Genomic DNA, 27,696 nt, shown 5'->3' on the forward strand with positions numbered 1-27,696 from the left:
ATGCTCCGCCGGCCGCGGCCCTCCCCCGTCTCCTCCCCCCATGCCCGGGGCTGGCGGCGGGGACGGCCTCCACCATTTCCGCGGCCGCGGGGAGCAGGGACCGAGCGGTTTTCCCGACCGCCGCGGCCGGCTCCGCTCAGCTGCTTCAGCACCGCGCCACTGGACAGCGCCCGCCGGGCGGCGGCTGCGAGGCGCTCGGGGCCGCGGGCGCGGAAGGGCGCGCAGGGCAGGAGCCCCCGCGGGCAGGATCACCCGTCCCTGACCAGGCTTGCCCTCCGGCGAGGTGGCCGGGCAGCGGCAGGATGTTTCTCAAACTGGCGGTCGTGGTGCAGGTGCTGTCGTTGCTGGCAAGCCAGGGGCATGGCTTCCCAAAACCAGTGGGCAAAGGTAAGCTCCTTCATTAATACATCTTCTCCATTTTCTCCGAGCTGGGGAAAGTTTTGCAGTGTTTAGAGAGAGGAAAGGAAAAACTTTCCTTCCACTTGGCTAAAAGCAGTTAGATTCTAAAGAAACAATATTCCTGGTGCAAGATGCTGGATCACTGAAGTTGCAATCTAATATTAAAGAGGATAGGTGCTGGTAGAGGGAAAAGCTCTGAATTTTTTCAGTCTTTTCTAAGCAATGTTTTCATTTGTTCTGCAGCAGTTTCTGTACAAGTCTCTCTCTCTCGCTCCCTGTATCCCCTAGTATTCTAGATGTAAGAGATTTTTAATCTCTTGGTTTTGCCAATCCGATTATTGCTATTTTAGTCGATCTCCTGCAGCATTTTTTTTCCTCAGTTTGTTTATGAGTTTTCTCATCAGAAAGGGGTTACTGAGTCTATATCTGTATTTCTATTACATCTTTTACGGAACCTCTCCCTCTGTCTCAAACAGTCATCCTCTGTTTAAATTACTTTTTAATTGTATTCTCATTCTTCTAGGAACACTGAATTTTTTCACAAGTACTAGCAGTTGGCAACATATTTAAGACACCACATTTTATGGGAGAAAACTATAAATTAAGAGAAAATGTGCTTTCTCTTTGTAGTTGCACACATCATGTAACTGAGTATACATGTGTGTTTGTTTATTCTAGATAAAGGTATACACAACAGACAGTTAAGTGTAGAAAGACCTTTGGAGGAACAGGTAAGTGAAAAAAATGCTTTTAGTTTTGTTATTTTCATAATATTTTGAGCCTTCAGGTACTAGATCCATGAATTTCCTAATGGCTTAACAAATGAGTTAAAAATAGGTTTGTCAGTAAAGTAAATATTGATGAGATTGGGTACAAAATAGATTTTCAATAATTTTTAAGAACTAGCATATAGAGTTTTACTGTCCAGCATTCCGAAAGCATGTCATTAGCTCCAACAGCTCACAGGTGTGTAACTCCTTTGTATTGACGGGAATATAGCGGGAGCTTGGATTAAAGAAGGAAAATGTAACTCACATTTATCTTAAAGTGGAAAGTCTATTGCAGCTTCTTGTAATCTCTAATTCTGATCAGAGAATGCAGTGGTACTGACAAAAAGTGCCAAGCTCTTAATAATTTTCTATTTATTAAGGCTAACTTCTTACTAAGAGTGAAGATCAGACATTAAGGCTTCTGCTGATATTGGTAAATCTAAGAGATCCCACACGTTAGTGTATTTATTCCTTCTGCTTGCTTGTCGTTTTGTTTGTTTGTTTGTTTTATTTTTATATATCAGATTGCTGAAGCTGAGGCAGACAAGAATAGGAAAATAGTTCCCACAGGTAAAACATCTTTCCTGGTTTTATAGCGATACTCATAATGGTATTCAAGGAGGTATAAGATTTTATGCAATGTGTGCATTGATGTATTTTCCAGAAAATAAGCCAGAGTTCAGGAATTATTCCTTTGTTGATGACCTGAACCTGCTAAAATCAGTAGCAGAAAGAGAAAGGAATGAAAAGGAGAGGGAGTCAATTAGAAGCTCTTTGTATGAACAGCAACTGGCCATTGACGATGCAGACTCCACCAAGAACCGCAGGCTTGTGGATGACTATGACTCCACTAAAAGTGGACTGGATTATAAATTCCAAGGTATTCTATAACCATCTTTCAGTGAATTTTAGATTAGACTTCTCTTGCAAACTGACTGGAATCATGAACGTTGTACTCACCACTAAACATGAGCTCTGTTTGTTACTGGAGTGTGATTTCAATTATTTCCAGTTGCAGAACCTTGTCATATTACAGTTAGGTTTTGAAACCCAATGCAGAAGAATTGCTGTTGATTTTCACAGTCTTCTTCCGTGGAGGAAAATCCAACTGTGCAATTTACATTATGTTTTTTTGCAATTTAGATTTGATGGAAGGAAAATGGGACATTTTTTTAAAGGAAAATATATTTATTCTGGTTTGAAAGGAAGAAGTACTTTGAGCTAAATCACATATATTTGTTCTAAATGTTAAGTGTGATGTTAGGTAATTCTCCTCATCACGAAGCTAAAAGAAGTTACCGAAGGCCAAAGAATACTTGCCTTTCCTACAGGAGTAGTTAATTGACTTGTAGTTTAAGCGAGTCCTCTGAGAGTTGTGAGCAGCATTTAGATCAGGATATTTTTAATTATATCAAAGTATGCTGATCACAGACCAAAGCTTACTCATCATATTCACTTTCCCATCGGTTATGATATTATTTGCCATAAGTAATGATTACATAATTAAAACTCCATTTGCTGAAATCCAAACAAGAAGATAGTATGCTGTTTGTCATGATCTGTTTTGATCTAAGTGGCCATGCAATGAAAGTGGGTACCAGGAAGATGCATGTAAGTGGATATGTGAGCAGTGTTCTCTCGTTCTTACAAATTTTTCTGTAAACAAAAGAGCCAGTCAGCAAACTATTTTTCGGATGTGGAAAATGGGCATGAAGGAAAGTTTTCATTGGGAGTGATGTATGGATTTCAAAGTGTGTATCAAACTATATTCCTAATGTGTCTAAAAGGTGCAGCTTTGTTCTGAAAAGATGTGGGCAGATATTTCTTATAAGATGTCTAATCCAAATGAGTTAGGACAGTCAGCACATAGTTAAACTGTAATCCTTTTAGATGATCCAGATGGCCTCCATCAATTAGATGGCACTCCTCTGACTGCTGAAGACATTGTTCAGAAAATTGCTGCAAGAATTTATGAGGAAAACGATAGAGGAGTGTTTGACAAGATTGTTTCAAAGCTTCTAAATCTGGGACTAGTAAGTATCTTGTTAATACTTCATTTAGTTGTTTTGTGGGTTAGTTTAATGCTCTTTTAAAAACAATTTGGGTGAACACTGTCCAGCTAATAGTGCTGACTTGAGTGAAAATGCATGGGATTCAAGCTCTAGGCAAGCTTCTTGACTCATCTGAGCACATTGGGTTAGTTCTGCAGTAGCATTGTTGTTCTTGTGATGGCTTTGCAGCAAAATAGAACGAACTGCAGAATGTTTCTGGCATCAAGAAAACATTCACTGATTGTACTCCTCCCATGTTTGCCCTCCTTTTGCCTTTAATTTCTTTTCTGATTTTCATTGAGTTCTTTCCTATTATCAATTTCTTTTGGATGTTTATGGAGAAAGGTCTGAGCTTATTCCTATCCACCTACTAATTATTGTCATCAGCAGACACATAGTGATGCCAGTTAGTTGTGGATACATTTTCCGTTGTTACTGATTTTTAGCAACACTGGGGTTGTCTCTGACCTCTGGATGTCTCAATGGTTTTAGACATTGCAATAAGGGATCCTTATATTTTAAAATACCTAGCTTATCTTTTCTGCACTAGATTTTGCAATTAGCTGTTGTGTGCTGAATCCCACTGATTACAAAGGGAGCTGTGGGACAGTTGCATGGTAGAGTTCTCATTCAAGTGACAGCTGTTACAACGCAAAGAGAAAACATTTTGATGATGCTGTAGAAAGCTATTTGCTTTTTCACTTTTTTATTGCTGTATTCTGTTGTAGTTATTCAATTGTACATAGGGATGTTGCAGAATGTATGTATTTGTATGTACACACGCACATATATACACATACAGGTATACCGCACTTGCAGCTCCATCTTTCAAGCTGAACTCCATTGTGTTAAGCCCCATATGGGTTTGTTTTCCTGTTGGAGGATATATGTGTGGGTGGATGTTTTTTATGTATATGCATGTATTTGATGTGTGTTTGTATGTGTGTATATATACATTTATATAATTATAGGCATATATATATTTATATGTATACATATCTATATCTATATATCTATATGTATACACACGTACATCAGTGAAGGTATTACACCTACTCTGGCTGTGCTCAGCTTTGAAGCAAGCATATTTGAAGCAACATATTTACAAAGCTCAGGTTTCATATTGATATTTAATCTCGGAAAATCACGATATTCTATAAGGACTCTGCACCAATATTTTAACAGATCACAGAGAGTCAGGCCTATACCCTGGAAGATGAAGTGGCAGAGGTTTTACAACAGCTAATTGCAAATGAAGCAAAGGATCGTGAGAAGGAGTCTGAAGATTTTGATTACCCTCCAAGCAGAGCAGACAGTGATACAAAAGAAAAGCAACAGGAAAGAATGGTAATTTCTTAGCTAATCATTTTGACTTACTTGCCACATGGTACAAGTAGACCAATACACTGCTTTGCTTTAGGGAATTAGTTCAAACTGGAAACTAAAGGTATTGTTAAAGAAATTCCATCAGATAGAAAAACGAATTGTGAGTTACTTTGAGGTTTAAGCCAGATCCTAAGTTGAAATAACTTTGAAAACGTAGTATGGTCTTCACTTTGTAATTAGGAAAATGTTGGCATAAGATTATGATGCTGTTTATTTCTCTATTAACTCTATCACCAGAAGCGATGTGCTTATAGGTATTATTTTTTTTATGTCTTTTGTGGAGACACCAAGAAAAGCTGGTCAGGATAGTTTCATTAATGGAGAAATTGACGATACACTGGATAACACATGGTCATCATCTAATGTCTTGGAAAGAAGAAATGAGCTGCCTTCTGAAGATAATTTTGAAGACCTCCAATATTTTCCAAACTTTTATGCACTATTAAAAAGTCTTAATTCAGGTGAGCTCATCATGTTTTTACAAGAACATTTAGGAAAAAAAAATAGAAAATTAAGATTCCCTTTGTTTTCTCCTACTCCTTTCCCTTTCCTTCCCCACAGCTTCCCTAGTTGCAGGAGACCGACCATGTGCTTTGAAAATGTTCTCTAAGATGCATAGCAGAAACTGATTAGTGAGTATGGCAAAAGATTGAAAGGAACAGCACTCGGAACTGCAAACTGTGTGACCTAGGTAGCCCTTCCCTTGTGCTGTATGATTCACGAATCCTGAATTCTTTTCATTCCCGTAAGGGCACGATGAAAAACTGGCAAACTGTTTTCTCCAGAGATCTTTCCATTAACATCTGTGTCTTCTAAGCCAACAGAGATACAAGTAAGCCACAGTAGAATCCTTACAGTGATGGTACCAGTAAATGAGTCTGAGCCTCCCAGCCTTTTCACAAACCACAGCTTTGCTGTTTATTGCAATGAAAGCTCTGCACGTCTCTTCCTATTCCGGTGCTAGACATCATTGCCTTCCAGTTATTGCAGGCAAGATTGTGGCACCTCGCCACAGGTCCTTTGTCAGCACACTCTACCACGCACTCACTCTCACTCTGTGCAGGCAGCATTTCTTCTGCTCTCTCCAGCACAGTCAGCAACAATTTATTCTGTACATTCCTTGTCCTGCAGGAGCTTCAAACTTTCCCCATAAACACCTGAGTGGAGAACTAGAATGAAAAACCTCAGGGCGTATTTTGCTCCAGTCCAGTCTACAAACCTCATATTCTTCTTCCTGTTCTTTTCATTTTCCCATGGTAGTTTTGCATGCTGGTTCTTCTCCTTTTTCTACTCACAAAGCAGAAAGGCATGTTGGTTTTAACAGGTTATCAAGCAAATACCAGCAAGAATCAGGTCCCACTGGCTGTACATCTCTGTCTTATCCCCTGCTTTATGCTGTTCACCTGCCGGCTTGTATCAAGCTGGAGGAGAGGGGATTCAATTGTATCCTACAGATGTGTGTTACGTTGCAGGCAGCAATAAAAAAACCTGTTCAGCAGCTCTCCAAAGGGGCTGGCTCGCTGCCAAGGCTGGGACTGTGTCTCTGACTGTCCCTGTCTGACAGTGCCCCTGGCTCTCTTGGGTCCTTCAGTGACAACCTGGGATGCGGAAAGAGATTGAGTAACTGTGTGATGGGGGAATTTCATGCTGCTAATGCAGTAATAGCAGTAATATTGTTCAGCAGATAACCGCAGTGGAAAAAGAAAGCTAAGAAGCAATGGTTGACAAGATGGTCAGAGACACATATGAGCAAGAAAGATGGATTTTTATAATGAAAAATCATTGTTCATATCCTATTCTGCAGTCATGATCCTGCCAACCATGTGAGATTATGTTTTCCCAGTACCTGAGTCATGCTCTTGTGCACAGTAACAATCTCATTAGAGACACTTTATATTTTTGTCATTGGACCTATGGATCTTGTAGGAGAAAGGATCTCTGAGCTATCTTCCTCCTACAGAGGCAGACTGGTCTACTAAGTAGTTCACAGACAAATAAAAGAAAAAGACAGAGGCTGTGTGTATGCCTATATCTGCCCTCTGACCAGCAATTTGAACTCTGTCAAGTCACTTCATCTGAGTGTGTCTAGTGTTCTTATCCATGAAATGGAATTAATACCATTTGCCTTCAAGACAAAAAGCTATAAAGACAAACAAAAGCCTGAAATTTTAAAGTATATTCAGGTGCGCTTTGCAGGAGCAGTTTAAAAGGAAACACATAGATGTTCGCTCTGCTAATTCAGCATAGCATTTTCTTTTTAGTGACTAGGTAATTTTTTATGCATGAAGTTTGTGCAGAGCTTGCAGAACTGAGTTTTTCCGAGTGGCCTGAAGTCTTTGACTTGTTTTGCTTTATCCCCTCACACAGAGACGGAGGCAAAAGAAAAAGAGACCTTGATAACTATCATGAAAACCCTGATTGATTTTGTGAAGATGATGGTTAAATATGGAACAATCACACCAGAAGAAGGAGTTTCCTATCTGGGTGAGAGTGCACACTTTATACAACAGTGTTATTAATGCTATGTTCTTATTCTACCATGTCATCTTCCTTGCTCCTAGGAGTCCTGTTTCAGACTTGTTCATTCAAAATGTTAAAGCTGTACTTCTAAATGATTGATCAGTCATTATAACAGTGTTGAATTCCATACTGCTTTAATATTTCCATCTAATGAAGGAAAGGTTGTGTATCAGATATGTATTTAGAGGATTATTCCACTTTCACACCTGCAAAACGCACTTGATTTCAATGGCTTTATGTCAGGGAAAGGTTTTGCTCAGTTATATTGAGGTGGATTAGGTACCTGTATTTTCCAAAAAGAATCCAGCCCTTCAGCACCTTTAATCTGTCATCTATAAGTAGCTACAGTAGGCAAGACCTAATGCTATGGTCTTCTACCAAGTAAAACTCCTTCCATCTATGGAAAGTGTTACATCTTGGCACAGGAATAGTTCTTGAAGCACTCTTTCCTGGATCCATTTTAGAGTCTGTAACTATGAAGATTTTGTAAAATTGTTATAATTTCCTGAAGAGGGATTTTGGAACAGCCCGGTTTTGGTTTTTTGTTTTGTTTTGTTTTGTTTTCTCACTCACCTCTCCTGGCTTTTAGAAACTCTTTTATATTAACTGTTGATAGCCTTTCTAGTTAAACAAGCATAGCTACAGAAGAAGGCTTAGCTGCATAAGCTCTACACAACCCTTTCATTTTTCTGAGGTATTCCTGGTCTGGGGTAGCTTGAAAAGTTTTTGTTTACATCAGAGCAATTTCTCAGCATAATAAATCAGCCTGTCACAGAGATAGGACTGGCAATAATCTTTCCTGACTTCTTCTGGCTTGTTTGATATGGGCCATTGCAGATACATGATTGATTGATGCAACTGGAACTGCACAGATCAATTATCAATTACTTGGCTACAAAAAGTCCAGTGAATCATGATTCATATTCAGTGCACAATTGCACCTCCTCTCCAAAGAATTCATTATGTCTCTGACCAAGATTATCCCTTTATTTTCCGTGAGAAGTCCTTGAATTTTGGAATATTTGGACAATTTATGCTACAGTTTAGCTCTTTATTTTTCTGGCTGCCTGTACGTTTAAAGGAAGATGCACATAAAGAAGTGGTTGATTACAAACACAGTGGTTTCAGTGTCACTCTACAAATGAAGATAGTATGGCTTGAGCAGATATTGTCCTCACTGATAGTGTTGTGCCAGAATTTAATAGGCTAAATTCATCCCTGACGCAAGACCACTCAGATAATGGAATTACACTAGGGATGCATTTTTCCTGCTAAAATTCAGGGCAGTTGTTCATGTTGGCTTTACTTGGGGTAAATAAGTACTGTAACCCTGGAAACAAATTGCCATGATGACATAGTACAGAGGGCAGGGATTAGGTTAAGAATTTCAGAGGTCTGATTTAGTCTGGATTTAAAGTAAGACTATCAACTGATGTATCCAGACTCTGCCTTGCAAATGAGTGATTTATGCAGAGATGGATTTTCTACTCCATCAAAGCAACTTACTGTAGTGGAAAAAGCTTTCTCATAGGTCTCAAGTTGCTTCTGTGGTATTCTTTTTTTAGACTTGCTGTTGAGAAATTACTTTAAAGCTGACCTTCATTTATTGAGAAAATATTCTCAGATATTCAAGGACACCAAGCACAGGAGAATCTTAGCTTCTTGCAGTATCCATAAGCATGGCAGCAGTTTTATTGCCGCCCTTATTTAACTAAAATTTATGGCATAATATACCCAGTAATACTTGAATAGGTACTGTGTTTGGGTTAGGGAATTGATGCCCAGCTGTGTTTATTTATAGCAGGTAAAGGCATTAGTATGAATTCTTCAGAAAGAAGACACAATTAAAAAAAAATTGGCAGCTTTTAGTTGTTCCCTCAGTCCAAAATCAGTGAGCAGATCCCGTGCTAGCTGGTGGAAAATACCTGCTGGGTCTGTGCAGATGGATTATATCTTTTCTCTGTTTTATTACAGTAGGAAACTGCCTAAATTACTTTTCCGCACTCTGTAGCTGAAGCCATGCGTAAGCTATGTCCCTGAATTATACATTCAAAATAATAAATCATTTACTGAATCAAGTCACAAGCTTTTGTGCCTCTCACACGGACACAGAGACAGTGAATTTGAATGCATATTCCAGTAACAGCTGGTTTGGGATTTTCAAACCACAGCATTATGTCATCATCATTGTATCTTACTCTAGGGGAAAGTATCTTGCTGCTGCAGTGAATGATGTTATTAGGTTTAACTTTAAGTTACAAAAGGTCTAGCAGCAGTGTGGTGCAAGAAAAACACACATGCGCACACGTACAAATGCAAGGAAGAGGAAGTTCAAGTTTTAATACACATATTCAATATTATGTAATAAATATTTAAAAGCTTTCCACATGCTAAATATAATCTGTAACACAAAACCCAGAAAGCCAAACCAAATGTATTCATGTATATGATAGAGGAGAAAATGTACTGCCTACCCTTTACAGTATGTATTCAGAAAGTATAGCTCTGGAAGCATTAAAGGGAGGCTGTAGCAAACTGATGTAAAAATGTGCATCATATTTGGTAATTGCTCTGCTGGTGGCAAAATGCCACTATCTCTATCACTCTTTACTTTCTTAACTATGAATGCTGTGTATTAATGTACTGGGAGCAAATTCTTCTGTAGAGTGAAAGCCTGTTCCAAGGCTTTCAGAAATCTCTCTAGAAAGCCTGTCTGCCCTCTGAAGGTTGAAAGCTACTTTAAAATCATTTTTGCAATTAAAAGAATGGACAAACGTTGTTGGTATAGAAAGCATAAGGTAATCAATCATATGACACAGGACCACAGTTACAGAGATGACTTGTGAATTAACTGGGGTATCCACTTAGATACTTAGTTGGTATCCAACTGTGGTGTCAACTTATCCACCCATGGCTTGGTTGTCAGCATCCACCAAATGCTGCCCAATCAGCTGAACTCTCCTTGTTTGCCCCAACCTGCTTGGGCACAGGCTTTATCACGAAACGGGCTGAGTATTGGGAGGGACTTAGGACAGTTGTTGAAACAATGATTGCTCTTGGTGAGGGTGCAGTGACTGAGTGGAATGAAAGAGTTGGAGTCCCTCCACATAATGACCAGTGGAAAGCAGCAAAAAGCTTTCAGAGGGGTTGTAACTGATTCAGCAAAAAATTTTTCATTATTCATGGCATTTATACTGTTTCTGTTGCATAAATAGCTGATACTGAATTTTCCATGCAGAACCGAAAGGACTATATCCCTCACGGTCCTGAGTGCTTCAAGGGAAAAAAGTGCTGTTCGAGCCAATAGTAAAATTCACTTTGATTTCAGCAGAGTGGAAAAAGGAATGCATTGCATAGATACTTGCACTGTTTGAATATTCGTTTGTGAATAATACCTTGCTTTCCTTCATTTTTCTTCTGTCTGTTGAGTAGTGTCACGGTGGAGATTCACTCTGATGGCTTTTATATCAGAGCCATCTATCACAGACCAGATAAATATTAAGGAAAAGCTTCATCTGGAAAAGCTTCCTCTACACCACACAAAGAAGAGGAATTTTGTGTGTGCTGAGTGACTTTTCCTGCATATGCCAGGCTACCTAGCTAATTTAAAAATGAAAGCATATCAGTCCACTACTATCCTGGTAAAAGCTCTATTTATAGTAATTATGTGAAGTGAACTATAGTTTTGTAATATATTTATTTTAATAATATTGTTGTCAGCTTAGAAGCAAGAACAAACGGTTTCTGCCAGTTTGTTCAGATACATTCGTAAATCATCTCCCACTAATAAGACCAAAATAATGAGTGATTTTTAGAAACATTCTAGGAAACATTCATAATTAGAGCCTAGTGGACCATAACAATAACAAAGCTTTCAGAAATGATAGACAAATTTTTAAGTCACAAGTGTATACGTATTTACACATTCTTTTTACACAGTACATTAATTATATTCTCCTGATGTACATTGCTTACAAGAGTAGATTTGTAGCAAATTTATCCATTGCCACCCCAACCAAATGAAAGTTGTGTTATCCAATGAACTATTACATTAGAAATGTAAATTAATTTTGTGCACATTGTACTCTTCTGTGGAGTTCTCATTTATTGACAAGTACATGTAGCACAAACTTTTGCCATCTATGTTTCCCAGATACATAGAAGCTTCACCGTGATATTGCATATAATGCGTATTTTATCAAATCTTATGATTGAGATTGGTCATTTTGTTTTCAGTTTCTAAATTACGGCTTCTGTATCTTCCCCAACTGAACAGTGTTGGGGAACAGAAAGAAGCAAAGGAGTGGGAAGAAAATTAAGTTTAAGCCCTCTGTAGCTTTGATCTTTCTGAGGGGGATCCCACTTTTCACCTCCTTGTAGGAGAGCATTTAGCTTACTGGAGCCACAGTGTACAACACACAGCCTACAGCAGACTGGTTGGGGAGCAAACTGCCCTTTAATTAGGAGGGAAAATAGAGAAATTGCTCCACCTCATCAGTATGCAGTGTTTGAGTCACAGCTGCCTCCCTCCATAGACCAAACCAAAGCCACCTCTCACACCGCCCCCCTTTGGCTCTGACTCACAGTCAGAATCCACACTCTCCCCCGTGACTGAGTAGGAGGTTGTGTTGGTTAGAAATGGGCATGAACAGATGTCTCTGTTTACCTCTTCTACCCCCTCATCATTTGTTCTCCATGGACAAATGGAAAGAAGACCAAGCTGCAGGACGCAGTGGCAGGGGGGAGATGGATGGTTCATTGGTGATCTATTGCTGAGGTATACGCGCACTCGTTAGTTTGGTCCTTTTCTAAAGTTACTGTTGGGATATTGTTTTGCTATAATACTCTCTTTTAGACAGATTAAGGCTGCATGAAAAAAAAATCCAGCGGAAATAGAAGAGGCAGAGTGTCCTCTATGTTGATTTTTAACATGGCCCTGCCTCTCCATGCTGAGGAATATGGAATAGCTGTTCTGCCTCTCACATTCACACTTGGTACCCTCCACAGCTCCACTTCTGATGAAGACAAAGCTCTTCAGTTTGCCCGGCATAGGCCAGCGCATAGTAGACACAATCTGGCCTCTCCTTGGGGGAGGAGGACTCGTTTGAATACTGTGACTAATCCCTGAAGTTCTCATCAGCACAGATGCTGCAGGCCAAAGGTCTGATCCTGATATTGTTTAGTTAGGCAAGAACGGGCACAGAGCCAAAGAGTGTGAGGCAAAGAGCAGATCACAGCACAGGCTGGCATCATCTTTCCCCTACTCACTGTCTCCAGAAGCAGATGCTCCCTGATGCAGACTGTGTAATTTCAAAGGGGTGAGGGAAGGTGCCAGAGTGCTAAACCAGTGCCAGAGGCTGCAAGTGGTATGTGGACACTGTCATGTGGACCTTTTGTTTTTTCCTTCATTTTGACCTGGGAGTTGAAGGGCACTGACAGTATTTCATACAGGGAACGGTTCATGCATAATACCTTCTTGTTCTTTTTCAAGGTCCTTATTTTCAGAGGTCTTTTTGTTGCTACTATAGGTTTTCTTCGTAAGCATTAAAATCTTTAATCAATTTTCCCTATCTGAACTTCCCTTTGGTGATTTTCCTTGCCCAGTAGTACTTTATCATATGACTGATGCATACAGTTGCCAGTGGGAGTTATTTAATTTCAGGCAGCTTTGTTTTCTCTGCTATTTATTTTGTATCTGATGAACTAAGGTGACACAGATGCCAGTATACTGTACTGTTCTTAGGAGGATCAAGGACTCTCACATATCTGAAAAGTAGAAATCAGGGGTGCCTGAGATGGGGACAGCTGAATACTAAAGAACAGCTGCGATAGTGTAAAGTATATGTGAATAGTTAAACCCAAAATGAATTTGCATGGAGGTGAGGTGAAGGGATGTAAGGACAGGGAGCATGCAAAGGTCCCAGACAAGACTGGAATCTAGGAAGTATGTTGATTGCAGACCCCACTGCAACTTTATAACTTTTCTTTCTGTAGCCTCATCCATGTCTGTCCCATGCTACTTCTGCATTTAAACAAACACATGAATGTTTTTTGACCCCACTGCTTGAATCTTATCTCCTATTTTCCCCCATTAAGATTACTCACTGCATAGAAGAAAAATGGGTAGGTATGGTGTGAAAAGTCTGCGACAGCTAACCTCACAGTTCTTAAAAAACAGGACCACTACACACTACAGCAAAATGGGCATCACTGGAGGGTGACAATACGTGTGATAGCATAGCATTTCCAGTATCCATAGAATCCAAATTTTATCAGATATCTTTTTGGAAGAGATCCACTAGTTCTAGTATTACTAATTCTTTTTACCACCACATTACATGACTGTCAAATCATGTGTACAAGAACCAAAATGAATATATTACAGTTCATTCCTTTGCTTATCACTATCTACCCTTTAAATTTGCATCTATTTCTTGCAAATATTGCCTCTTCTTCCTTTTCCCTTCACTGCCTACTCTATGCTTTCCCAACAGGGTACTTGTAAGAAATCTCCAACTCCTCATAGTGTCTCTTTTGACAAGTATATTGCTTAGTTCCTGAAGATCTAGGTTTTGCATCCTACCAAGTGTTTTGTGTTTCTAAAGGAGGGCAATTCTTTTATTTTTTCTCACTGTATTTAATAGCTGCATAAAACCCCCTTACTTTCTGAATTCACTGTCTCACTCGACAGCTGAGCACTGAGACCATAAGTTAGAATTTGAGATGATGATGTGGGTGTGGGGTAAAGAGGGTGTCACTGAACTTTCAAAACTAAGCTCCATCCCACTCCTGCAGTAGAGGCGGCTGTGTGCTGCTTCAGTCCCAAACTGTTGTGCTTATAAAGTGCATGCTATCAAAATACTTAAAATATGTGCACAGGCCATGTTGCAGCCTCAGGGTGGGAAAGCATTAGGAAAGAACTGCACCACACAGCTCTAGGATACCTGAGGTAATGCAAAGGAAGTGTCTGTAGAATATTGAAAGGATAAATCTGAGAAATAGTCCATGAGGTAGGGAATTTAATAAGGACAATACAGGAGATTTGGTCAGAGTTTTGTTCACCTCAAAACACATCTATTTAATTGTGTTTTACTTTTTGAATTGCTTTTAATCTGATTGCCAAGCAATACTGCTGCTCTTTTATTTCAAATCACTCTGACCATCTTGCCTGTAATCCATTTACAAGTGATGCCACTACCTGGAGTTTGTCACCTGCTCATGGCAGCACTAGGCTTCAGACACACCATCATGCCAAATCAGTCAAACAGGAAGATTCAAAAAGAAAGTGCCATGTCTTGACATGTAAGGCAGGGAGTTGGAAAGAAACAGGACCTTTGCAAGGTCGAGACCCATCTGTATAACCACAATGGAGAGATTTCTCTTGTTCATCACAGTTTAAGCAGTTTATGAGACATATGCATGACATGTATACGAGCTGACTGAAGGTCAAACTTTGCTTTTGGCTGCATAGGTGAAAATCCAGTGGATATTGACAGTTCTTGGACCTGCACTCATGTAAGTTAAAAGGAGGATTTGGCCAAAGAATTAATCAGGTACACTATTCCCCACAGAATAGTCACAAGCAAATGCTGGGATGTCCTGAGTTTTGTCACAGATGGAAAAAGGCCTTACAAATTCTTAAGGATCATCTGCTGCAGGAGACAGAAGAGCACTGGGAGAACTGTGCTTTTTTAAGGCCTGAAATACATGTATCTCATACAAGCAGTCATCAGCACAAAGCTTTCTGGCTGAAGCTGCTGTAGTGTATGGACTCATTAAGTAAACTCATTTTTTAGCTATCATTAGGATTGATTTCAGGTACCATGATCATCCCTTTTTCTCCTTTAATAAACACAGCCTTTCTATGCTGTATGAAAATAGAACAGCAAAGCAGGTCTTTCTGCAGAAGTTTAATGACATGAAATCTCAGCTTCAGTCAATCTGATGAGGATAGAATGTGAAACTCCCTCCCGGGTGCAAGACAATTATGCAGATGAAAAAACCCATACAGCAAAATTTGCAAGAGGCTGGAAAACACCATGAATCTGCCTGTCTTTAGAGAAGGGTCTATTTCAGGCTTCCATTACCAATTCTGATAAATACTTTGATGGGTACCTTAGTTTCTGCCTCTCTAATAAGAACAAAGTATTTTAATTTGTAATATTTTTTCGCATAGTATCTTTTTCCATGGATTTAAAGGGTGTTATCTCAATGCATTCTCCCAGAGGAAAGATAAGCATTCTGCTTTTATGCGACTCAGATTTTTGAATGCCCAACTCAAAGTATGCCAGAATTTCAGAAGTGCTGTGAATTTGCATTTTCAGATGCAATTAATAGGATCTATCAGTGTGTAGCGCCTCTAGAAACTGGGCCTAGGACGTTTTAGAATGAATGCCTACTCAAAATCAGAGCCCCCCTGCAGCATGAGCGCTTCAGCGAGTCAGCCTGGATCAAAAACAAGTTAGAAAGTGAGGCAAGGCAGAAACCAGATCTTCTGACTCCTGGTGTCTGGCTCGAGTGATGAGATTATACTGCTCGGCGGAAAGCCGGCCGCCAGAGGAGTGACCTATTTTACCAACGTAGGTCACTTCCATTAGCTCAGTAGTTATTGTTCTGTTGTTTTAATTAGTGCCATTTCAAATAAGTGGCCATCTCTGTGGAAAGGTCAGTACCTTTCTGAACTCTTCCTCTGTAAAAATTATGTTGCTAAGGAAACGATACCGGAAAGGTAATCAATTCTTGTTAGACCTCCAGATACGACATGCAGTTGCTTAGCTGCTGGCCTGGCACATCTTGGCTGAGAAGATGATTCACGCCATCAGTGTAACTCAGAGCAAACATTTTTCAGCCCTGGCCTAGCCACATATGGCAAGTACAAACATGTTTTGAAACAATACCAGCTGTTAAAGACAATTCTGAAGGGGAAAAAAGGGGCAATAAATCCTGTTCAAGAATAATTGGGATTCTCTTGTAATATTCTCTCTACAATATATATGTAGGTACACCAGATGATCCCCATAAACATGAACAGGCTTACATAGTTAACTCTTCTCTGTCACGCAGAAAATACGGCTACTTATGAAATCCTGAGATTCATGTTGATGTGCCATCCAGCTAGCAAGAGAGCTTCAATATTTCTCCTGTAAAACGTAGTCCTTATTAAAAGGCCTGTCATATAAACTTGTCCATAACTTTACTGACTAAATAAAGCTTTGAAAATGGAATATAGTTGTTACCACATTCAGTCTCGCTTTAGTGCCAGAGCTTGGATTATTAGTGGTCAGCAGTGCTGTATTATACTTCATATAGAAATGTAGATGTTTAATGCATATGGCTGGAAAACAATGAATGTTACCATGTTACAATGTATATTGCCATTGACCTCAAACGAAATTGTTAGCCAAATCAAAAGACTCAGAGAAACTGTAGAATTCCTGATGGGATTTATAGAAATAACTGAATAATGGAGGAGTTTTGCCTTCAGTGGCACATGCTGTATGTGGATATGTGTACAACTTTTTTAACACTACAGTCTAGCTGCATAACAAAAACATTTTTTAAATAATACTATAATTTTTAATTTTTTTTTTGTTTAATAATACTATCAGTATGCAGGCATTTAAATCTAAAGGTGTCTAAGTAGGTTATAAATCTGTCTTGTGGTGGAGTCTTTTTGTTTTCTGCTAATACAAGCTTACTGCAGCAGTGCCTAAATGCAGACACTTTTAAGATAGAACATGAGAGGCGCTAATGAATCAATGCACTTATATACATGTGGTGTTTTAAACATTTAAATACTCCTATTTGTTTTTAAATACTATGTTTACACTTAAAAATAAGCCTAATTTAATAGGTTTTTCTGGGTTAAGGTCTAAAGTCAGCAACATTTTGCATTTGGATGAATTAGTGAATGAGAAGAATTTATTCACTAGAGTTTATAAATGTTTTTTTGGTTCTTAGCTGTATAATCTTATCCTAAAAGCTGTGTCTCTTGCAACAGAGAAATCCTTATATTCGTGCTGGAATACTAGTATGGTACTGATTCAGGATAAAAAACAGTATCTTAAGCTCAGCTGAAAGGAATTTTTACAGTCCTTTCAATAAGCTTTGGATCAAGTGATTAGTGAGGCATCAATACCACACTATAATTCTAGCTTGTTTTTTCTTCAGTATGTCTGATCCAGCTTGTAACCCAGACCAGACCAGTTTATTTTAGGGTATATGGCAAGGTCAGAAATCACATTAAAAGGGTATGTACCAAATGAAAATAGTTTTCATAAAAAAAAAACCCTAATGTGATATAGAATTGACAGGGTGCAGTCAGGCAGGGTGCCAACAAAAACTCCTTAAATTTTAATTTTATGTAAATCACAAAATATAGAGGACTCAGGCAGACAGGATTATGTGATTTCTCATCAGATGGCAGGCAGAATTGCTTATGGTGATCTGCCATGATGAGAAATGTGCTTGCTAAAAAACTAATCTTTAGGTTTCAGTGCTGAGTATCTTTCCAACAGAAAAAAGATGCTCCTTGGCTGATGGGTAAAATGTGAGTCTTACACAGAAGATATGATCTAAAATATTTACTAGCCCTATAATATCTATTCTGCCACAGTTACCCCGTCTCATAGTGAATATTTTAGCTGTTTATATAAAGGGAATATTGACAATTCAAAATGAAGTCGCTCAGAAATACCCCACCAACTAGCTGACATCTGTCAAATGTTGGATCCGTGTTTAACTGTACCTTTAAAAAAAGCTCATAAAGGGAAAGAAAATTCTACACTATGTCCATAATGTGACTGAAGAAAAATGGCAGATTTTATGATCTTTATTTGTGATATCTATTAAGTGTTGTATTAAAAGGACTCTTTTTTTCCCCACATAAGCTTACAATGTTCATATCTGAAATGTCCTCTTGATGAAAAGGTGCTTTTACTTTCAAATTAGATGAGTTCAGCCCTGAAATTTGCATAGAAAAACATTTTCTAGACTTCTAGAGCTCTATACAGGGCCATGGCTGCCTACTGGGTTTTTAGGTAAGTGCTTGACTTCAGCAACTTTAAAAAATATTTGTTTTAGTCTGTTCAATTTACATATTTATTTCATGTAAATATAATTTAAAACCTTTTATTAGACCTCTTTTCCAATGAAACCATATAAAATCCAGACAGATGAGCACTTTGGGATAATAGTTTACCACCAGGATGAAGCACATATTTCATAGTCTTGTATACTTTGTGAAGTTAATTAAACCCTTTCATTGCTTTCATCAGAAAAAATTGTTACAGATCACAGAATGATACGGGTTGGAAGGGACCTTTGGAGATCATCTAGTCCAAATAGACACTGTTATATACTGAGTATATACTATCATAGATACTGCTATCTATATTTTGTGACTTACATGACTTAATTACAATATATATGCACACATTTACTGTCTTTATGAATATTGGCTCTATTTGGTACACCTATTGTCATGATTTGGTAGCTAATTTTCTTTAGTAAGATTGATCGAAGTTCCATATTCCTATTTGCTTGTTCTCTTTGTGTTGGCTCTGCATTAATTCTTCAGAGGCAAGGATGAAAACTGTTCCTTTAAATTTCTACTCACTATTCAAACTATGTTGCGGGGAATATAATATAGATTCTGCATCATGTCTGTTGAAGAATAACTGGGGTTTTGTTTTGCCTTGATTTCTAGAAAACTTAGATACAATGATAGCTGAGCAGACAAAGAAAAAGCTTGAGAACCCTTCCACTAAAACCAGAACAAAGCTACCAGCAGGTACTTATTCTACAATTTTCTTTTCTGGAATACCACATTTTTTTAACCTATTCAGTTAAAAACATGCTAATCGCTTTAGAAGCCAGGCTGCTAGTTAAAGATACAGTCCCTCAAGGACCTGTAGCCACAGCTTGGATGTCTAAACACACAAGATAGGAATTTTTACTTAGTTGTCCAAATTTTGGGAAGTATATTCACTGTCCTTTTCTTTAGTGGAGTCCAGGCCTTATATATATACAAAAGCAAGCTGTATCAATGCTTCTTAAGACTTAAATAATAATTTAAAAAGTCATTCTTTGTCAACTTTGGATTTAGTGAATGAAAATCTCCTATAATTTTTCTCTGGACAAAGGAATATGCCTTTATGAACTACATATTATTGCATTTTAGTCACCTGTATTCAGCTACTGTTTGTAAGAGCAGAAACAGGCATTCCTGTTTCCAGAGGTCTGGGGTAGAGACAACCTTTATAAACCAATTCTAACCAGACTCCAATGAGGTTCTTCCTCAATCATCCGTCAAAATGTTGTACTTCCTAAGGATCGTATTGATGTGATTTAGAGGTGGTTTTGGTACATTTGATACAAAATTCTTCTTACTGTTTTTTCTTTAGACAAGAGTAGTGAAGAAGCAGACAGTACAAAGGAAGAAGCAGCTAAAATGGAAAAGGAATATGAAATCTCAAAGGATTCTACAAAAAATGAAGACCAGAATGCAGCAGGGAACAGTGAAGAGCCCAGAGGTACAAAATAGCTATTGCTTTTGCTACATATGTACACTCCAAGTGATTGGAATCTTCTCCTGTCTTTGGGTATTGTTTTTCCCTTGTGTTAGCGTAAATATCTTCAGTTTATAGTTACTGGGAGTCAGCACACAACAGCTTGATTTGGGAGTGTACTCATTTTTCTACTTCTAAATATATGAAACTATATCCCATGCTCAGTAAGGCCATAATCTTTCACAGAATTCATATCGCCTTTTGAGGGCAATATGAAATGCATTTTGACACCGTAGTGCAGAGAGATTTTGCTTCTTTGCATCTGTGGCTTTTCAGTGAAATCAGATCATCAGGATATTCAGTATTCTGAGTGAGCCCATTGATTTCTGTAGTTTGTGTTAGAACAGGCTGGTACTGAAAGGTACTGAAAAGTTCTGCGAAGTGAAACAATTTGCATTACTCGCTGCCAGAGGTTAAGGGTCATCAGCAATTAGCCTTTTTTACAAAACTTTGAAAACTTATTATAGTAAGCTAGTGTCTCAATAAGCAAACTTAGCACAGTAGTACTTTTATTATCACACTGGCTGAAGTCACTCTGTCCATGGGGTGCGAATCAGCTGCTATATCTCAAAATTTTGCTGTACCAAATCTGCAGAGGACAATGTGCCTTCTTACACTGTACATCAGAGCCTGTGTCCCAAAGACCAAAGACAAGCACTGCTGTAGTTTCAGGTAATCTTGTATAACCAAGCTTTTCTGTGGTGTCCAGCAGAGCTCTTAAATATTTAAATACAACTTTTTGTCTCTCTCAGCTTGCACTAGAAGTAAATTTTAGAAGTAGCAGTGGTTGGTGCATAAACTTAAAAGACAAGAGGGGGTTCATTCTAGGGTTGTGCATGGATGAAGAACTTACTGAGGGGAAGGAAAGTTGGAGAAATTAGTTTGGCAAGTGACAGTTTACAGTATAGTACCTCAGGCTCAGCCATATTGTTTGATAGAGTTCCATAGTATAGCTGCATCTCCAGAGTAAGTTCTCCCTCCTGCACACAAAAAACTCCTTCTTCCGCAATTTATTGACTAGACTTGATAGACTTCCTTAGGAAGTGATGTATAGAGAGGAGATTTGTTGGGTAATGAATGCTGAATTTTTGAAGGAAGATGTTTGTTGAAGCAGAAACCTTTCAGTGGGTTCTTATTGCTAAGGATCCAGCATAAGCGTCTGTCTTTTGTAGCCGGCTGATTTAAAAAAAATTGCTTATGATCTATTTTGCACTGATGCTGTTTTATGCTCGTACATTTTTGGATGCATGTGTTTTCACTGCAAAATGCTTGGTAATGAATTGCAGTAATCAATACGGTAGATTGTCAGGTTCAGTCCTGTGGGACATATAAACTATTAGCCACTCACAGATAGAAGGTGGCATTTTTTTCCAGCAGTGGTTATTTAAACATAGAAGGGAAAATAGCTCAAGATGGGTGTCTAATTTCACAGTAAAGAAAAATAATCTCAATACCCGTGGGAAGTGGTAAATAACATATTTTGCCTGTCTATTGAAGGCAACATCAAAACTGAAGTATGTTCAGTTTGGTTTGGGTTATTTTCCTTTACCTTTAGAAAAATATTCAGCCCGATAGCTTTTTAGAAATTTAAATTGGATCAGTATTAAGTTCTTTGTCTCATCATGCAATGCCCTTTGCTCTTTCATAGAGTATCTTACTCTAAAGCTAACTCTGCACTCCCAGCTCAAAAATTACAGTATATCTAATACTGTATCCACTTACTAATGGGACCAGACATGCATAGTTGGCAGTAGCAGCCTTCTACATGCTAATCACACTAGGGGTTTTTTTTCTTGACAAATGTAAGAACATTACATCAATAAAACTCCAGCCAAGTTAAGAATTCAAAATCCATTAGCTGGAATATTTCCTTAGGGGCCTTATTAGGTAATCCTTGAACTAATTCTGTCTGTGTGCTTTCTGGTCCAAAAATAGCCATCACTTTAAAATTTCAATTATATCAAGGAGTTATCATGGTAATTTTAATACATCCTTTTTCTCAGTAAATGTAAGTAGCTGTATTTCAGCTGTCTTTCCAAAATAACACAATCTTAGATTTGCTGTATGCTGTTAGTACTACTGAATGGAGGAGTTTTCTGACGCTTTGTATGTGAGATACTCAAAGCTCTCAGTCTTATTTAAGTCATTCCGTGCTGTCTTAACAGCTTCATCTTTGATGAACAATTATTATGATCAAAAAGCTACAGATCGCCTTTAATCCACATATGCAGTATCTGTAGATACCACCAGAAGTTATGTATACAGCTCAAAAAAGCCATGATCTTAAGTTTGTGGATGACTAATCTTGCACAGACAAAACCTACAGCCATCTGTGGGAATTTTGCCTGACTAAGGTTGACAGGACTCAGGTTTTAAACAGAAACTAAGAATAGTTTTAATCTGCCTTCGCCGTGACCAACTTCACTCAGTTAAGCAAGCTGCATCAGTCATTGGTGTACATGCCTGATTTCTCTCTCATCCTTTCCTCTAGGGAAAGCTGAGGCATATTTGGAAGCAATCAGGAAGAACATAGAATGGCTAAAAAAACACAACAAACAAGGTAACAAAGAAGGTATGAAGTAAAAAGCCTTGACATTGGGATGGGCACCATATACATTACAAAGCATATAATTTAAATTGTGTTGTGTAATTTAGCATTATGTTACAAGTTAAATAATAGCCATGTAAAACTGAGCTTGTCTGGATTATAGTGATAATTAGTGATGTTAGAGTTTAAAAATACAGGTGATGTGAAAGTTAAATCAATTAATGAAGAAAGTAAACTAAGGCAAATTCATGTAAAGTGGCTCAAACAGCTGTTGGCCACAAAACACAGTGAATAACCAGTGAGAAGTTAGTCCTGTGCTGCCCGTTTAGTCGTGGTGCTCTGCCTGTCACCAGGTGGCATTACGTTAGTTTTGTCTAGTGCTTCATTTCTTAGTTCAACATCTCTTAATTATGATTTTATAAATGAGGTAAATGTCTGGACATACATTCTAAATGTCTGGATGTGTCTAAAAAAGCTCAGTGCATCTGGCTAGCACTGTACATGCCATCACAAATAGCAATAGGTTTTGTTTCTTAACCATAAATAGTTAAGATACAAATTTACATCACTAGCACTGGAATATATGGGATTACAGCCCAGGTCAACCTAATGACTTGTAGCTCTCACACCAGAGCTGTGTAGAAGGGGAGTGGTGACTGAAGCAGCTGCACAGGGTGTGCTCACCGGCTGCCCCACCATCGGACTTTTCCTCGCAGGCAGGGCTGTATGAGAGCTGGAGGGAGCGAGCTAGCAGCAGCAGGATTTTTAGCTTATTTTTCACAGATCTTTATCATGTTTGCCCTCAAGATCTAACATAAAACCAGCCTTCTGTCCCTTCTCCCTACCATTGCTGGGTCTTGTGCCGTTACCGGCTCTGTGAGTGAAGGCTCCTAGCCAAGGGATCCATCCCTGTGGCATGACTGGCGCCTGGCTAGAAGGATCCTTCTTGCACCAGCCAAGCAGAAGGGATGTGAGGTAAGATTAGCCCTGGGCAATCTTGCCACCCTCTCTGTGAGCTGAAGTGTATATGAATTACATTCCAGAGATGAGTGCATGCCTACAGCACAACACGTTCCTTTCCCTAGATACAAACGCTATAATAGGAAGGACTTTTTTTCTTTTTCATTTTTGCCCTCTTAAAATCGTTTCCACAGAATGGCAGCCATGGCAATTAGTGACAGACACATTTGCTCCAGAGTTTTCCTGCCAGTTCTAATAAATGTTTCTGTTTATCAATGTACTCATTAGAGTAATTAGATCTCAGTCATGTGTGATCATTTCTCTGTATCGCACATAGCGACTGGGCAGCCCCTCGCTCCTCCTCGTTAATAACCTTTCCTCTGTGCTACTGCAGCCTGAAAACGGCTGTGACTGCAGATCAATAGCATTTCGTCTGCCTGTGAATGCATTAAGATGTACACTTGCTGCGTAGATGGATTTTCATTTGCATTAAAATATCTTTATTGTCCTCTGGCAATGGAAATTCGCCTTAAAGTGAGTGTAAGTTACGACAAAATTAGAATAGTGTTCTTACTCTTCTAATACATTATCTTTATTGTGCCTTTCCATACTTTTTATTTTTGTAAAATGCTAATTCAGTTCTCCTGGGATGATGTTAAGGAAGTGCAGTCAGGGTAGGCTTATCTAACCATGAACGCATTGCGCGGTGTTTCTTCAGTAGAAGATGAGGTGGTATTGATGTGCTCATCAATCATTTCTCCACTTCCACCTGGGAGCTAGTGGAAAAGTGATTCACAAAGTAATTTGTGGAATAAAATGGCCAGTCTTTTCCACCCCTATTCATGGATTGTTTTACTCACTGAATATTCTTGAAGAGGTTTAGGTTTTCTTCAGGCATATGTTTGTAGATCCTTAACTTTGTATGAATTTCAGTAGAAATTATTATTTATTCAATGACTAATGACCCTGGAAATATTAATTTGCATTTTCCCAGTTTAAAAATATCAATTGCCTATTAAGGAGGCAAATAAATTTGAGTGGTTGGGTGATTTAAAGAGAAACATATCAAGGGTCTAGATTTTGGCCTGATGGCTTTTGTGTCCAAAGTTTTTTCTGCATACATACTATAGGCTCTGTGGGTATGTCCTTAGTATCTCCCAGACCTGGCTTGATCTTTGAAACTAATGTTCTTTAAGACCAGCTCCTCCCCTGTGCAAATTAGCATCACTCCCACCAGTAGCCACCAGCTGCTGGGTACGGGCTGGGTATTCCATTCCAGTTAGTCTCCAAAGAACGTAACTGTGAGTCATTTAACTAACGCACACAGAGAGCATCTTTGGATTTTTCACAAAATACTTAGGTAGTTTATAGTTTCATAACACTAATGGTAGGTGCTTAGGAATGAAAGTAAATTCTATAATTAATTGCAATGGCAAATGGCTTGATTTGAATATGCAAATAAGACCTAACTTCATTTACTGTAGCAGTTTCAAAGCTCAATGTAATGCTGCAGCTGTTGTGGTGAATATAAACCAAAGCTGATTTTTCTAATTACTTGTCCAAATTAATAGGTTGTAAATAAGTATTAGAAATTAGCAGTAATCAATTTCTAGAAAAAAAATCAAATTAAATTGCCATGAGATATACAAATTATCCAGAATTGGATAATATCTTAATGGTTGTAATCTCAGATAGAATGTTTAGTAATTAAACCCTCACATCTCCACATAATGATCTTAGAGTTGTAAATACTATTCTAGAAGGAAAATAAGCTCAGGAATTTTGATGTGAATAAAGTGGATATTATATTAATTTAGTATTTGTTCTTCCATTCATTTCCATTCTATGGTGTCTTTCACTGCAGACTCTCATTCTGCAACACAGATGAAACTTTATTATTAAATTGCTGGGTACTATTTGTCCCTATTGCTCAGATAGGATGGGGAGACAAACAGGTTACATTCTCATAAGTAATGCTGGTAACAGACGAGACGTGAAATCCTGGCTTTAGTACAGCACATAGAAAAATTCCTATTAACTCAGATATGGAGGGGATGCCTCAGCAGGAGTGGGGCATTTTAAATATCAATTTTCTGTATTACTCACTTGAAATTGCCTTATACCATTATAAAAATGATCGCAGGCATTAGTTTACTTCTTAATGCCTTTCTGTTTCTATCCATTTTTGGTCACTCAACCATAAAATGACAGAAAGTCATTATTGTCTGGTTTGTTAAAAAAGCACAGTTCAAAAGAAGATCCTTCCACTGCTTGCTGTATGGCAATATACATTGAAGTACATTACAAAATCAGTACTAATATATTCTGAAGGTTCTGTCTGTGGAGTAACTTACACTGAAAAATTCAGGATGTACCTGGTTTTGTGGAAGATATTAATTCATTTAACTTCATATGAACCCTTAAGACATTGATGTTTTCCTAAGTACTAACTTGTGATTCTAACAAATGAAGCTTTACATTTTATGCTGTAAATTATGTAACTGAAACTTGTATTGCATTTTTGTGTGAATATACTGGATCTGTTGCAGAGTTACGACTACACTAGAGGTTACCTTTTTATGTTGTTTGAAAGTAGAATTCTTTTCATGGAAAACAGTGATGTCTTCCAACATAGGAAAAGTCTACTGAATGTATATGGTGCGAATGATGCTCCATGGATGGAACCATCTATGGGCAAAGGAGAAAGGGTCTTTCAGCACGGTGTTGCAGATTGACACTCAGAGATTGTCAAGGACTAATTTGACACTAACACTCCCATAAAGACTGCAGTATTTTTCATGTTAGGATATTATGTTCTGTGTCAAGGTAAATACTTACTTTGATTTATTTTCAGGAAGTTGCTTTCTTGAGCTTTCACTACGGGTGTTTGTAGTAAGTGGGCATTTTACTGGGATTTCAATAGGAAACAGTCAATTTAATACTTTCTTTTGAATCCATGACCATTGTGAAGATAGTAGGGGTTTAACGACAGCTTTCGCCGTGCAGACTAGAACATCGCATCTCTGGACCAGAAAATATTCTTACTCTAGCATTTGCCAGCAATCAACGAAAGCAAGAGATGATTATTCCTGTTGAATACTAAAAGTACCATGATGTGTAAAAAGACTGTGAAGGTGTTTTGGTTTTTTAAATTGTTTTCACAAGTTGCACTTGTAGTGAATTCTCATATTGGATAAACTTTACAATGACATTGTTTCTTAGGTGAAGCAGTAGAATGGCAATAACTCATTGTGCAAATGAATTTTTATTTTTCAGACTATGATCTTTCAAAGCTGAGAGATTTCATTGATCAGCAAGCTGATGCTTACGTGGACAAGGGCATCCTGGACAAGGAAGAGGCTGATGTAATTAAACGCATATATGGCAGCCTGTAAAATACTAGTGGCTGCCAGACCTGTAGAAAACTAGTATAGCTTCCCCCCACTCCCGGCTCAATGACTTATGATCTCTTAATTTGAGGATATCATTAGAAATGCTCTGTTTACATTGTACTGACAACTTTCTAGACAGAAACGAAGAGCCGTAGTGCTCCGTACACTGACTGCATATACTGCATTTTCCTACACTCACAAATCAACCCAAAGCGCCAAAATCTGACTCCAAATTTCTATTTGATAGGGTTAATGTCTATGTAATGTTCTCTTTGATTTACTATTTATGTTGGGTTTAATTTTGTAGATAAACCAACCGTTTCTGATGGAAAGTTCTTTTAATGCTACATCTTTTTGCTGTCACTCCACTAGCTTTCTATAGATGCAACTATGTAAAGGGCATTATTAGAAAAATAGTTCATAGTTCTCTGAATAAAACATTTGAAAATAATTTACCCATTAAAGTATTCATTAATCTTAATATGATTTTATATCTAGAAATCTTGTTTTTAAATCCTAATACCTTTTTTTTTTCTTGACCCTTTTTTATTTCTTTATGTAGTATTCTATAACTTGGGCTATAGTGTCCTTAGCAACTGATCCATCTTTGTCACTGCAACTGCCTTTCACATCATAGAGCTATATTCTCCCCATTGTTGCTTCATTCAGCATGTATAAACATTCTCTTGGTGCACCATTTGATGATTGTGCATGCATAATTAGTTGAACTCCTGATGCGAGTAGCTTGATAACAAGTGTAAATAGCCATTTCTTTCTTTAAAGAAAAGAAAAAAAAAAGGAAAGCAATTCAAGTCATTTTGCGTTTGCAACTAGAGGTGTTTTTAGGAACATGGGTCCTGCTTTTCAGAAAGGCTTAACTTAACCTATCGTATCTCAGCATCTCAGAATATCAAGGCTGTGGTGTGTTTGCTGACTTCTGGTCTGTTTCTGTCAGTATTATTTTGGAAAACTATTTTTTTGGGCATATATATGCTATCATTAGCCAAGAATTTGGTACCTCCTGAAGAATGAAAAAAGAAAACAAAATGTCGCCCTCACTCTTCTTCCTCAACTTAAAGAGTTTTTGAAGAGTGGTTTATG

General features: G+C 38.2%; 1 protein-coding gene across 2 annotated transcripts; it reads left to right on the forward strand.

The window, feature by feature from the left end:
• On the forward strand, nucleotides 1-27,039 carry SCG3 (secretogranin III). 2 transcript variants are annotated; one of them, XM_074155948.1, is made up of 12 exons: nucleotides 1-387; nucleotides 1,078-1,130; nucleotides 1,694-1,739; nucleotides 1,834-2,049; nucleotides 3,060-3,202; nucleotides 4,406-4,567; nucleotides 4,890-5,067; nucleotides 6,974-7,090; nucleotides 18,834-18,917; nucleotides 19,531-19,659; nucleotides 22,187-22,267; nucleotides 26,480-26,598. In XM_074155948.1, exons 1-12 carry the CDS (start codon nucleotides 303-305, stop codon nucleotides 26,596-26,598), a joined length of 1,413 nt encoding a protein of 470 aa, XP_074012049.1. In that variant the 5' UTR covers nucleotides 1-302. The 2 variants fall into 2 exon arrangements, with proteins under 2 accessions (XP_074012049.1, XP_074012050.1); XM_074155949.1 differs by having other exon boundaries at nucleotides 53-387; nucleotides 22,187-22,255; nucleotides 26,480-27,039.
• Nucleotides 27,040-27,696: the final 657 nt, after the last annotated feature.

The sequence above is a fragment of the Numenius arquata genome, chromosome 11, assembly GCF_964106895.1.
Source record: "Numenius arquata chromosome 11, bNumArq3.hap1.1, whole genome shotgun sequence".
Taxonomy (NCBI): Eukaryota; Metazoa; Chordata; class Aves; order Charadriiformes; family Scolopacidae; genus Numenius; species Numenius arquata.

Excerpts from the sequence above, each read along its gene's own strand:
- SCG3 (XM_074155948.1), top strand. The coding sequence starts at position 303 with ATGTTTCTCAAACTGGCGGTCGTGGTGCAGGTGCTGTCGTTGCTGGCA. Across the intron at positions 1,131-1,693 it reads AAAGACCTTTGGAGGAACAG|ATTGCTGAAGCTGAGGCAGA; the intron begins GTAAGTGAAAAA and ends TTTATATATCAG. Across the intron at positions 1,740-1,833 it reads TAGGAAAATAGTTCCCACAG|AAAATAAGCCAGAGTTCAGG; the intron begins GTAAAACATCTT and ends TGTATTTTCCAG.